General features: G+C 46.8%; 1 protein-coding gene across 4 annotated transcripts in view; it reads right to left on the reverse strand.

The window, feature by feature from the left end:
• The window catches only part of SLC9A8 (solute carrier family 9 member A8), a 74,755-nt gene that overhangs the window by 30,838 nt on the left and 29,459 nt on the right, over positions 1-14,458 (reverse strand). For 3 of the 4 annotated variants that reach the window (XM_027558292.1, XM_027558295.1, XM_027558294.1), the window contains exons 5-8: positions 14,014-14,097; positions 8,583-8,684; positions 7,457-7,536; positions 2,411-2,554 (exon numbers count right to left, since the gene is read on the reverse strand). In XM_027558292.1, the coding sequence (XP_027414093.1) occupies positions 2,411-2,554; positions 7,457-7,536; positions 8,583-8,684; positions 14,014-14,097 (410 nt within the window). The remainder of the gene's footprint in view (positions 1-2,410; positions 2,555-7,456; positions 7,537-8,582; positions 8,685-14,013; positions 14,098-14,458) is intronic. The other variant, XM_027558293.1, reaches the window with a different exon arrangement.

Genomic DNA, 14,458 nt, shown 5'->3' on the forward strand with positions numbered 1-14,458 from the left:
ACCAGGGATCGAACCCATGTGTCCTGCACTGGAAGGCGGATCCTTAACTACCGGACCACCAGGGAAGTCCCTCGGCAAAACTCTTTATCACAAAAGTTCAAATGCACAGCCAGGACACAAGATAAAAGTAAAGACCAGAAAGCTAAGAGGTTTTCAAAGCAGATCTTAAAAAAAAAAAAAAATATTGCCATCAGATTATTTTTTAAAGCTCTTAAAGCATGATATATGATGATCTCCTAATAAAACTATAAAAAGTTTTAAGAGAAATGTAAAAAAGCCAACAATGGGGAACTGGTTAAAGAGAGCCCGGTAAATCCATAGAAGGAACATTCTACAACTGGTAAAATGATGTTACGGAAGACTATTTTATCAACTCTGCTCAATGGAAACATTACAATATATTCCCATCTAAATAAAACACATGTATACATCTACCAAACCGTTACCTGTAATTATCTCTTGGGAGTTACAACGCATGTATTGTTTTTTCTTTTTTCTTCTTCCTTTTACAGTTTTCTAAATTTTATATGCAGAATATATGTATTATTTTAGAATATATACATATATTTTTGTTTTAAGGTCTGGTGAGCCCCTCTTTCAATTAAACAACATTTGGTAAGTTCTTTCTGCAAAAGGAGACAAAAAGGGACAAACAAGACACAGCAGCTGGGGGACAGGAGGAGATGAGAGGACCTCACATGACGGCAGACGCCGTCACTGCCTCGCATGACGGCAGACGCTTCTGTTTTTAAACATATTTATTCATGGCTGCACTGGGCCTTAGCTTCTCTCTAGCTGTGGTGTGTGGGCACACAGACTTTGTTACCCTGTGGCATGTGGGATCTTAGTTCCCCAATCAGGAATCAAACCCGCATCCCCTGCATTGGAAGGCAGACTCTTTTAACCACTGGACCACCAGGGAAGTCCCTAATGGCAGATGCTTTTCATGTAAGTGTATTTATCTAGTAAACTCCCAAATCGAATCCTACGCTGAGGCGTTATCACCCTCACTCTAATATTGAGACACCAGTGGCTCCAAGAGGTGAAAGAGCTGACCCAGGGTCAAACAGCTATGAGTGGCCATCACTGGAGCTTGAACCCAGGTCAGTCTGACTCCAAGATCTGGGCTCTTTCCACTACAAAAATATTCTTTTATTCCAACACAAGAATTGTCAATGTAGTCTATATTGAGTGGTTATGCTTTGCAAGGAATCCCACAACAAAGAAAGCAAGTCCAAAATCAGAGAAAGGAGAAGCTACTCTCTAACAGAACGCAGAGCGGCCCCTCAAACGCTCTTCGCTCGTCTCTGACGCCCGCACAGGGCTCCCTTCTCTAGCCGCTCTGATGTCTGTGCCTTCTCGGTTTTCTGGCAGGACCGTCGGGCCCTCCTGGCAGGACCTGTTAACAAACACCCCAGCTGCAGAGTGCAAAGGCAAGGAAACAGCCCTGCATCCAAGAAATGCATCTGAGATAACTCAGACTCACTTCCTTTGCCCAAGGACTTGAAAAAAAATATTTATTATTATTTATTTGGCTGTGCTGGGTCTTAGGTGTGGCATCCAGAATCTTTAGTTACCACATGTGGGATCTAGTTCCCTTGACCAGGGACTGAACCCAGGCCTCCTGCCTTGGAAGCAAGGAGTCTTAGCCACTGGACCCCGAGGGAAGTACCCACAGTGACTTCCTGACATTTCATGACACACCTTTAATTTCTCAGCTACTGTCAACATGGGCAGTGATACCAACAAACAACTGAAAAGACCCGCAGTTTCCAAAGCAGCCTTCACACTAGAGCAGCTTAAGGCAGGATGTCTTACAGCGGAGAAAAGGAGGGCGCCCTGCACCGGCTCACAAGTGGGAGAACAGGGCCTCTGCTGACTGCTTTCGTCTGGAATAATCCTGTCCAAATACTGATCCCTCAACTGGCTGCTCAGCTGTCCTCTGGGGACTCACCCCAGACCTATTGGATCAGGAGCTCTGAGGGTGCCGCCTGGCAATGCGACATTTAATAAGCACCCCGTGATGCTGATGACAAGCTGGGCTTAGTTTAAAAGCACTGCTAAGGACTTCCCTGGCAGTCCAGCGGTTCAGACTCTGTGCTTTCAATGCAGAAAGCACAGGTTCAATCCCTGGTCGGGGAGCTAAGATCCCTGATGCTGTGCGGCCCAGCCTAAATAAATAAATAAAAGCACTGCTAGGAGGTAGGTCCTCCAGGGCAAGGATTCTCCTCTAATCACCCTGGGCCTTGACAGTATTCCTGAGGCACACCAAGGTTTGTCAGGACAGAAGGACGGAGAAGCGGCGAACCAATCACCCACAGGACAAGCAGCCGTACGTGCAGCTGCACGCGGATATCTGCCCTCTGATACGAGGCCCTTTAGTTCCGCCGCTTGAAGAAAGCACACTTACTTGGTCAGGACAATGGAGACTGCGTCATTGAGAATGCTCTCTCCAAACACCAGCATGTTGAGCACTGGGTCCACATGAAGGGCGTTGAAAATAGCAATAGTGGCCACTGGATCAACAGCAGAAATCAGGGAGCCAAATGCAAAACTGTCAAGAAGAGAAAAGGAAGGGGCAACTCTGTAATGCTTAAACCTGGTCCAGAGAGTAAAAGTCAAAGACTATTTAGTGTAACATAACAGGACACCCTGTAGCTGAAGGAACTACAGAAGATGGTGTCTTGTTTTCCACTTAAAATACCTGCTGATTGACACTGTGGGTGGAGCAGTGAAAGGCCCACTCTATAAGGAGCTGTTAGGTATGGCCTGGTTTTCCGCCGCAAGTACAGAGACTTCATCTTGAGCAGTGACTGAGGGAAGGCTTCTGCTTAAATACATGACGGACATCCCAGCCTTCTTGGTCAGGGCAGCTGGAGCCGTGAACCCAAAGGGCCCATGTGCTCCTGGGTCTGACCTGTGCTTTGCCCGTCACCAGGCCACCGGAGTACCGTCTGTGACGTCGCCAGCCTCCACTCAGATCTGCAACATCTAAGGAGTGCCGAAAGTCAGCAGCACCTCCAGCGTGCTACAGGGGCCGGGCGGCTCGGGTGGCAGACATCAAAACCAGGGCTGCCTCTCACCAGGCCAGAGTGCTCACCTCAGCACCCGTGAAGGTCTAATTCCTCCAACACACATGCATCGCCTAGTATGTTTCAAGCACTGAGGCTAATAACAGCAAATACGTATGTGGCATTTACCACGTCCCAGGCACTGTTCTAAGCGCTTTACAGATAGTAACTCAATAATCCACACAGCAACCGTATGACACCGGCTTGCATCTCGTACTGCGCCGCTTACACAGGAGAAAACTGAGGGACAGTGAGGCTAAGGAACCTGCCCAGCAGGATCCAAACACAGGCCAGCTGACTCACAGTGGGGGACCTTAGCCACTGCGCTGGACACAGTGATGCCCAGAGGCCAAGACCAGCTCAGGAAACGGCCAGTGCTACACAGGTGGTCAGGCTGATGAGAGAGGAACATGGCAGGATGGTGTGGGTGGGGACCACTTAGATTGGGTGGTCAGGAAAGGCCTCTTTGAAGAGATGAGGATTATTGAAACAAGGGCCTACGTGACAAGAAGCGGGTGGCCAAGCCAAGGCACTGGGGGCAGTGACCAGAGTAAGCCCCCTTGGAGGCGGAGCAACCTTGGAGGTGGAGCAAGCTTGGAGATGGAGCCCCCTTGGAGGCGAAGCAAGCTTGGTTGCCTGAGAGGCAAAACAGTGAGCCTGGCAGCAGTGTAGTGAACCAGAGTGGCTGGAGATGTGGAGGCTGGGAGGGAGGCAAGGCCAGGTCACCCCTGGGGGCTGCCTAAGGAATTGGGACGATTATTCTCTCACCCATTTGTCTTTTTCCCCTGAGAGTTCTTGCAAGCCTTCGATTCCCTCAGAAGGCTACACCTGGCACTGTTTCCCTGCCGCTGTCACGGGACAGTCTCAGGTAGAGACGTAAGCCAGAGCCCATCCACCCGCTTCCCGTCCTCCCTTCTAGGAGGGAAGAGGGGCTACTTGGCCTGGGGACCAGGGTGTGCTGTGCCCTGGATGTCCCCAGCAGCTTCCGTGATCATCCAGCTCTGAGCTCAGGGAGAGGAGTGCCGGAGGAGCAGACTCCTGGCTGCCCGGCCAGCTACAGAGCTCTTCATAAATCAATAACCTGGCCTTCTGGTTTCCACGACAGTGCCCTGGGACACTCTCAGCTCAGACTGCAGCTCGCAGACTTGCTCTGCCCCCACAGACAGTCATGCACTTTGTGAGCTGTGACCTTACCTCTTGCCCCGCCAGGAGCGCCCAGGCGGTGAGTGCCATGTTTTAGTCACGGGTGTTCTCAGGGTCTGCGCTGCTGTTTGGGGAAGGCGGCAGGCAGGAGGGAGGGCAAGGGGATTCCACCAACCCGGGAGGCTGTGACCTGCTGGTGGCTGGCCTTAAGGCCCTCGCTCTGAAACCCACAGAGATTCTCTCTTCTTTTAGTCCCACTCTCCTCACCCATAGCACATAAAAGGGGCCTTGAAGGAAGATGAGTGTCTAAAAAATACATCTTGGAGACTTCCTTGGTGGCCCAGTGGTTAGGACTCCTCGATTTCACTGCAAAGGCCTGAGTTCAATCCCTGGTTGGGGAACTAAGATCCTGAAAGCAGTGAGTTGCAGCCAAAAATTAAAAAAAGGAAAGTACGTCCCAAAGCGGGGTGGGGACCTGGGAGCCGTGGCAGGTCGTGCGTCCGGCACTGACTTCGTGTGGCTCGGCTGGCCCCTCCTCCTGCCCCTCAGGGAGCACCCACAGCCCCAGATCCAGTGACCTTCAGTTTTCCTTTGTGGAGCCTGGCCCCCCCGACTCTCCAGCTGCGGAGTTGCATGGGGTGCAAGGAGTAGGCAGGGGACCCGAGCCTGGTCAGAGGACCGTCACCAGGCATGTTATCAGGTCACCGGGCATCAGGCTGGCCCTTATGGCAGGGGTGGCTGAAGTGAGGGGCACCGTGAGCCCGGAGCCACTGGTGCTGCCAAGTGGGGTGAGCATGCCCGTGGTGAGGCTGACCAGGGAAAGGCTAAGACCGTGAGAGGAGGGGTTCCGGACACTGGGTCCCCAGAGGCTGTCGTGCAGGAAGCCGTGACTCTGGGGACACTTCAGTTCTACGAGTCAACAAACTCCTTTTTTTTTTGCTAAAATGAGTTTGTGCCGGGTTTCAGTTGCACTGAAGAGGACTGACTGCTGCTCTTTCTAACAGTCCCCGTGGCATCCTGACCTGGAAATCGAAGAGTGGGAATGAGAAGACGGACTGATGGATGGACAGAGGGATGGAGAGATGGCAAGACCCGTGTTGAGCAAATCTAGCTTAACAGTGACTGTGGAATCCAGGGGGTCGTGTGCGTGCAGCGCCTCCCCTTCCTGTGCGTCTGACATTCCCTTAAGAAGTCAGGGGAGACGTGCTCGGCACGAACATAGCACATGTGGCTTTGGCTGTGAATCTAAACTAGGGCACAGTGTTTCTGACAGAGAACACGGAGAGGCTGAACTATGAACTGTCTGGATCACGGAGGGCCCTGCCTCTAAGCGGTCACTGGATCTTGCCCTCAGCTTCTCCACATCACACCTTACGACCCAGTCTTTCAAAGGCCAGGAGCCGGAAGTTCAACTGAACAATGCCTTTTTTTGAGTCCGTCATCCCCAATGACAGCAAGGTCCACAAAACAGAAAGAAAATGGACTGGGTGGTGAAATAATACCGGGTGTTATCTACGAGGGAACTAGCTTTCTGGTAGAAACACCCATAACGTAAAATCTTCTGTCCAACAAAGTTATTTTCATGTTTCTACAGTGCAGGGGTCCATGCTTGACAGGCATGGTGTTTTAAACAGGACTAAGTGGTCAACATTTAAAACTGGAAAAATCCCCTATTAAAATCTAGAAACTTGGCCTCTTTTGAATTAAACAATTAGGTATCTGGTCATTCCGGGCCCACGTTTCTACATAGTAATTACTAGATGCACCTGAGGTGGCGGCCCCCTTCAGAGAGAGCGGGCTCCCTGGTTCACCACCGTCACCAGCTCTAGACACACACCTGGCCAGCTTCCTTCTGTGAAGGGTTCCACCAGGCCCTGCAGCTGTGTGGTTTACAACCACTGGCTAATTTCCCCCAGAGGACACCCCCTCCCACCCCCGCAATCTGTGCGACAGTCACTTTCTAACAGGAAAGGAAGTGTCTGCCCACAGAGAAACTCCACCTGGGTCTTACTCTGCTTGTCTAAGGGCCAATTCTTTTATTCCTCTCTTCCTGAACATCCCATCCATCGGTTCCATTCAATTTCACAAGGATTTATCGAGCATTTTTTGCATCTCTAACCAGCTGTTCCTAAACAGGCTGAAGGAATGAATGCTGTGACATCTGCCTTTATAGCCACTGGGTTTTGAGCGTTTCTTTTCAGTTGCAAAATACCTTCAAAATACAGACTGTCAGTTCTGCTCTGCTTCCTGCTCCCTGTGAAACAAGAATGCATCTTTCCCTACTTATTTATATATTGAGACTATCTTACAACAAAAGCTTTGAGATCTATGTCCTTGGAGAGAAAACAAGATTGGACTTGATGTTACCAAAGGCACATTTCTCAAGAAAAGGGCTCCAAGGTGCTGCTGTAAAGACTGTAAATTCTCGCCGATCCAGTGAAAGGGACCCCAGGGCTGAGCACTGGGTCTGACTTCTGAGCGCTCCAGCCGGGCCAGAGGACAGAACCCAGTGTTCCTGGCAGAGAAACACGAGAGATGGGCTGCAGACTCACTGGCCGTCTCAGTGAGGGGAAACCAGGTCACACTCTGTGTGCACTTCTTTAGCACTAGATCTGGTACCTTCCAAGAGACAGCTGCCTAGGCTGCCTCCTGCTAAGCTGATTATGGAAATTTCTGGATTGGGCTCCTAGACAGCAGCTCTGAGTGTCCGACAGAGTAGCTTCAGGCTGGGGAGGGTGCCCACAACAGAGGCCTCGGCCCTGTCTGCTTCCACCGCCCCCTCCCCGCTCCCTTAGTGGGAATCCCAGAGTAAAGGCTGACACCTCACCCCTGACTCCATCCCCAACCTATCAAAGAGACAAGTTTCCATTATGGCCACTGAAAAGCTTTAGAAATGAGCTGCAGGTGATCTTTAATAATAAAAGGACAAATGTGTAGCCTGCAGTGTGTGTGTGTGTGTGTGTGAGGCGGGGGTGGGTGGGTGGGGCAATTAATGAACCAAGAGTTATTCCCTTGAAAGCTGAAACTAAATCATTCCTGTCAGCAACTGACTGGAGATCTTCAAAATTCTTCAAGACAGTTTGATTCATTTTGGAGATACACATCAATTCAGAATAGATTCTACAGCAGAAATCGTCAGCCAAACCAAGAGACACAATAGAGAAGTCAGGAAATCAATACGGAGAAAACTTTCCCCAGTAAAAAAGTATAGCCACATGGGTGTTACAGGATGAAAGGTTTACCTGTCTGTCATGTTGAGTTTAGAGATTACATCAGCCTGTAAAATAAAACACACAAACACACAGACACACAAAAAAAACCCCTGGAGAACAGCCAAGAAGATTGAAATGTCCATTAGTGTTTTATTACAGACTTTATGGACATTAATCTTCAGTCCCCAAACCACTTGCAAAATACAGAAAACTCCTAAGTTTTAGTTTAGGCATGCATCTGATCATCATACGTCTAAAGTATGACAGAGAATGCTACATTCGTCAAGCCAAATTAACTAGTTTTCTTCTCTAAAGTTTATTCCCCTCTGATGCTGGAAGCTGAGCAATGAAGAAGGCTGCATGACAGACAGATTTATTCTGGTGCCATCGAGGCAGCGGTAAAGGTGAAAATCAGACAGAGCCATCAAAAGAAGCAAACGCATCTTACACACATATAAAGGAATCTGCCAGTCAGCCCAAGGCCTGCGCCTCAGACTGCACTCGCACGACTGGGGCCGACACACGGTCTACGGCTGACCGGCTGGAAAAGAACGGGGACGTGCGATAGGCATGCGTGAGGCAAAGTCACAGACACTGCCTTCCTAGGCAGGTCAGGGTTAATTCAAATTAATTTGAACTCAAAATACAAAGCACTCAATTGATGACACTGGGAACTGCTTTAGGAATGGTGGAGAATCCAGGGAAAATCATTCTACAGGACAGTTTGGAATGGAGTGAACACATTCACAACCATTTTTGATTTTTAAAATGCAAATTTTTATTAAAGAAACAGAAATTTAACTTTGCTTCAGTCTGATAACATAATCAATATTGTTATAATTTGAAGATCTTGATGGTATATATTGTTTTATTTTTAGGTATTCCAACTTAAGACAATATTGGTTTGCAAATATAATCAAATACTTTGGGGGATTATGGAAAAGATTCACTCAATTCCAGACAGCAAAGCTTCTCGGGGACGCTGAGAAACAACTTGAGCATGTCTTTACTGTGCCTGCTTGACTCTGGATTTCTTGGCAGGAGAGCATTTACCTCGACTGGAAACCCAGGCCCCATCAGGTGTCCCTACCCCACTTCCCTGCACAAGCTCTAAGAATGTAAGGTTTTCAAGGTTTTTCAAAGATATTTTCCTTACCTGACCCAGAAAGTAAATTCCTCCACCTACTACAAAAGCAGAAATTGCTGTACCAAAAACAGCAAATAGGGTGATGGAACCAATATTTTGAAAGAAATTACCCTGTTTGAAAAAGCAGAGATGAGAGAAATGATTAGAAAGGCTGGTCTGGTCAGTGAAGTCATGGCCCCACAACTGGCCCTCCTTATATGCTTGAATCTCTGTAAAGGGCACCGTCACCCCGCAGGGTGGGCAAGCTGGAAACCTGGGCGCCCTCCCTCACCCCCACCTGCAGTGCAGAGCCAGTCCCGCGGCCTCTGCCTTCCCCTCGTCACTCACGTCTCTCTGCTTGTCTCCATTGCCCCTGCCAGCGGTCAGCATCTCTCCCATGGACCACTGCACAGCTTCTGTTAACAATAAGTCTCAACCATCCCTGGCCTTGCCCTCTGCTCTTCAAGGGCTTCCAGAACGATCTTTGCAAAAGATAAACCTAACAGTGCTGCCTTCATTCTGACCCCCGTTTCCACTGAAAACACACATAAAACGCAACCAAAGCCTGGATGGTTTGATTCCTTCAAAGTCTCCAACCTCCCGTGTTCTCTGGGTTCCCAGTCACACTGGTAGCTTTTTTTCCCTAATTTTTTTATCTGGCTGTGCCAGGTCTTAGCTGCCGCACACAGGATCTTTGATCTCCGTTGTGGCACGCAGGATCTTTAGCTGCAGCATGTGGGATCTAGTTCTCTGACAAGGGACGGAACCTGGGCCCCCTGCGCTGGGAGCTGGGAGCTGAGCCCCCGGGCCACCAGGGAAGTCTCCTCACTGGGAGCTTTTTGTTCTTCAAACACATCGTCATACTCTCTGGGCTTGGACCACTCTTCCTTCCCCTCTGCTTAGTGACCTTTCATCATTCTCACTTTCCCTGAGGGAAGTCTCCTCTGACCCCTCCGCCAAGTCAGACGCAGCCTCTGTTCTTGATGCACACCGCCTCTTCTCTTGGTAGCGCTTGACGCGGCTGAAATGTGACACTTACTTATGTCATGACCTGACTGCTATCTGTCCTTCCCACTAGGCTGCAGGCTCGGGGGGGCAATGACCATGTCTGCTCTGGTACGACACAGTCACCGGCATATGCCTATCAGATGGATAATGCCCAGTGAACAGGTACTGAAGGAATTAACTGTGTTTCTGTCTGATCAAAGTCCAAAATCTATATAACGATAATTTTTTCAATTAATTAAGAAGAGGTACATTACTATAAAGAATATCAAGATAATAGGTTATACTATCAGAAACTCCTTTGTGCTGTCCACATCTTTTAAGCAATTTTATTCCACTCTATTAGTGAAATAGAGTGAAATAAATATGACAAATATATTCCCATCTATACTTTACAGCATTTAAGAGAAAATATCTGAGTCCAAGCAGTAGTAACATCTTTCACATATCCATTAAAGTTAAGAAAAACAAGCTGTTTATTAGAATCCTGTGGACTCTACTTAGGGACAAGGCCAGGGAATCTTGATGGCCTTTGACTGTGGGCCTGGGCAAGGAATCCTATTTTTTTTTTAGTCAGAAATGGTCAAGCCACAGACAAAAGGAACTGATACTTTTTTTCTGGCCGCATCATGCAGCTTGTGGGATCTTAGTTCTCTGGCGGGGGACTGAGCCTGGCCCTTGGCAGTGAAAGCACCGAGTCGTAACCATCGGATACTTTAAATCTAACTTCAAAAGACTGCCTCACTCCACATGTAGAGCCCACTAAGCCTATCTCCTTCAGGAAGTATCTTTGCTTAATTTTTTGCAATTTTGACTTGGCTGCCCACGATCTGACATTCAATTACTTTGGCATATCAATCTTTAGCATACAAAGAACTTTAAAATAACTTAAGGCAAACACAATGATTGGGTTCTTTCCTAAACAAAAGACTTTCATCTATGAGTTTTTCTTTGCAAAGAGCTGTTTTGTCTTTTTAAGAACAGATTACACTAACTCTTGGTCTGTTTGTGTGTGTTTAGTTGCTAAGCCATGTCTAACTCTGTGACCCCATGGACCGCAGCACTCCGGGTTCCCTGTCCTTCACTATCTTCCAGAGTTTGCTCAAATTCATGGCCATTGAGTCGATGGTGCTATCCAACCATTTTATCCTCTGTCACCCCCCCTTCTCCTCTTGTCCTCAATCTTTTCCAGCATCAAGGTCTTTTCCTGGTGCTTTCCTGGTGGCTCAGATGGCAAAGAATCCACCTGCAAGGCAGGAGACCCAGGTTCAATCCCTGGGTCAGGAAGATCCTCTGGAGAAGGGAATGGGTACCCACTCCAGTATTCTTGCCTGGAGAATTCCAGGACAGAGGAACCTGGCATGCTATGGTCCATGGGGACAGAGGAGCCTGGTGGGTTACTGTCCATGCGGTTCCAAAAAGTCAGACATGACTGAGCGACTAACACTTTTGTCTGTTTACAGGGATCTAATTCTGCTGTAACTTATGTAGTTGGCTAATATTAATCTGGATATTGAAAATTTACCAAAATTCAATTTACCCCACTATAAGAACTTCCCTTTGCTACATAAGGCAAATTCATCTGCTTCTTTCTGACATAATTAATGTTCTATTCTTTATATGATACTAATAATTCAAAGAACCAAACAGCTGCCTACCTAATGCATATCAGCTGATGATAATCGTATGGAAATTTTTAGTCCAAACCCAAATTTACACCAGCAAACACAGCAATGTTAAAATAAAACAAAGTCAACTTTCTATTCTTTAGGGACAAGTGCAGGCAGTGGACAGAAGTCTCTAAATTCACACTTTCAACTCACATTAGTCCCTTTCACATAAACTGTCACATTTTCCGCTGGAAAGTCATCTTCAAAGAAGTTTTTTCTCAAGAAACTATTTTCCTCAAATTCTGAATAAGTTTATTTCCCTCTTCTCCAAAAAAATTAAAAGATAAAAACTTTACATGTGCTAATATAATAACCAGTGTTATGTTTTTAAATCAAACAATCATTTTCGGGAGTTCCAGTTCAATGCTTAGGACTCCATGCTCTCACTGCTGAGGGCTCAGGTTCAATCCCTGGTCGGGAAACTAAAATCCCACACACCGAGCAGCACACCAAAAAGAATATAATACGCACATCACTTTCTTCAGTACTGTTGTGAAGTATTTTCATAGTCTGCTCTCAGTTCTTTCAATATTTGTCCACAAAATTAAAGAGTAAAAGACACTGACCTTCAAATCCTTCTTGCTTGTTTTTCTAACAATTATCTGATGTCAGTTTTAAAAGATATAGGATTTTTTTAAACACTAAATTTCTTTTTCCTTTTGATTAATACACAGTAAAATGGTAACTAAAAAAATCTGGACTGAACATCTTAATTTTGCTTTACTATTCAGGAAGAAAACTAAAGATTTAATTTGTATGTTTTTGCCAAAACTCTCATGACAAATTTAATTTTCAAGTTTATTATGTTATTAATATTATTTAATCTGTATTTATTTTTAATTGGAGTATAACTGCTTTACAATGTTGTGTTAGTTTCTGCTGAACAAAGTGAAACAGCTATATGTATAAACATATCCCCTATTAAATTCTTATTAATAGTAACATTGCTTAGAGGCCCTCATTCTTTTTGATTTCCTGGATTGAAGCTCGCCAGGCTCCTCTGTCCATAGGATTTCCCAGGCAAGAATGCGGGACTGGGTTGCCATTTCCTTTGCCAAATAACAACTAGTCAGGTTATAACAGAGAATACAAGCAGCACTACCAATTACTGTGGTGAGTGGTGAGTTGCTTACATTCTTTCATCTAATGTAAATCTCAAAGCAACCTAGGAGGTAGGGTTTTGGGGATCTTTTTGTTCATTATTTTAAAATTTCTACTCTACTCAAAAGGGGGCATCCCCCGTGGCTCGGCAGCAAAGAATCCACCTGCAATGCAGGAGCCGCAGGAACCACGGGTTTGATCTCTGGGTCAGGATTATCTCCTAGAGGAGATCTCCAGGATGGCAACCCACTCCAGTATTCTTGCCTGGAGAATCCCATGGATAGAGGAGCCTGGAGGGCTACAGTCCACAGGGTCCCAGTCGGATACGACTGAAGTGACTTAGCACGCAGGCACTACTCAAAAGGAACCCATAGGGGGCAGCGCATGACTAGACCTGGGTCTCTGGGTCCAAAATCCAGGCTCTTCCCCTCTCCAAGGACAGGCCAAACCTTGAGTCCTTCCAACTCTCATATTTTTTAAAAATCACATTTACAAAATAACTGTTGTACTACTAGTATTTTAAGTTGAATCACTTTCTTATTCCAAAACTTAAATACACGAATATTTTAAAAGAACTCACAAAGAAAAGCCTATGGTACACAAAGTGATAAGCTCCTGCCCAGGCAGAAAGAGCCCCATTGGAAGCTGGAGGACAGAGACCAGAAATGTCAGAGCAAAGCAGAGAACCGGGCGGGGCCAGATGCTGTGCTGCAGGGTCAGGAGCCAAGAATGGGCGGAGCAAACTGTGGGAGTCCGGGAAGGAACAGGCCAGAAGGAGCTGGAAGCCTGGGGGGAAGGTTGCGCTCTCCTCTGGAGAGGAGAAGCAGGGCCAGGGACGGGCTGGGAAGGTACAGGGACGGGGGCTTAAGTCGGGTGTCTGAAGGCTGGGTGGGCCCAAGGAGGGAAAGAGGGAGAAACAGGAGCGGGAGAGAACCAGCAGGCCCGGGGCCCCCATCCTGTCATCACAGGACACAGTCTGACTTTTTAACATGGGTCACTCTGCCTCCAAGAGGAGTCAGTATAACGTCCACGTGCCATTAAAATTACTTTGGGAGACTTTTCTGGTGGTCTTGGAGAAGGAAATGGCAACCCACTCCAGTATTCTTGCCTGGAAAATCCCAGGGATGGTGGAACCTCATAGGCTACAGTCCATGGGGTTGCAAAGAGTCGGACACGACTGAGCGACTTCACTTCACTTCTGGTGGTCCAGTGTACAGAAATCCACCTTCCAATGCAGGGGATGTGGGTTTGATCCCTGCTTGGGGAGCCAAGATCCCACATACCCCGGGGTAACTAAGTCTTTGTGCTGTAACTATTGAGTGTCAACTAGAGAGAAGCCCGTGCACCACCACGAAAGACCCACGTGCCACAATGACAATCCCGCGTGCAGCAACTAAGGGCTGGCGTGGCCAAATAAATACATATTTCTAAAAAAATCACCTTAGTCATCTCTAAGCAAAGAACCCCTCTAAGGAAAACACTAGTAAGCCACACTGCCTGAAATCATGAAAGCAGCCCACGGGTGGTGTTTGCTCCTCTTCACCAGTCAGGTGTGATGGTCCAGATTCCACCTCATACCCTAGGCTGTTCACACAGAGCTATCGCTACTAAATTAACACCCAAGCTTTTAAGGAAACACAGGGAGTCACCCAGACCAAAAGCACTAATGCACGCCCAAGTCTTACCTTGTGCAACGAATATCCTGACTCAAATATAATAGGTGGAAGCAAGAGGAGGAAAAACATATTTGGACGAAACATTTCTTCCTCCTGTAAACATAAAATGGGTATTTTCAGAGGCATGGGATTAAGAAATAAATCCATCAGTGAAGAGCCAAAGTCATTCTTCTCTTGGAACTTGGCCCAGTGGAAACATACAATGTTTAAATCACTACCTTGATGATAAAACCAAACAAAAGCAGTGACAAAACAAACAAACAAACATACAAAGACTTCAAAAGAAAACCTATATTTAAAAATGTAGAACAAATGATTTTAAAAGGTGACCAGAAAAATAAACAGCAGAATGAACTGCTTCCAAATGTACAGCAGTAGGCCCTTCATTCTACTAAGGAAAGTAAATTAATTTTAATATAGAAAACATTTCGATTCAAAAAGAACATTTTCAAAA

The sequence above is a fragment of the Bos indicus x Bos taurus genome, chromosome 13 (genome assembly GCF_003369695.1).
Source record: "Bos indicus x Bos taurus breed Angus x Brahman F1 hybrid chromosome 13, Bos_hybrid_MaternalHap_v2.0, whole genome shotgun sequence".
Classification (NCBI taxonomy): domain Eukaryota; kingdom Metazoa; phylum Chordata; class Mammalia; order Artiodactyla; family Bovidae; genus Bos; species Bos indicus x Bos taurus.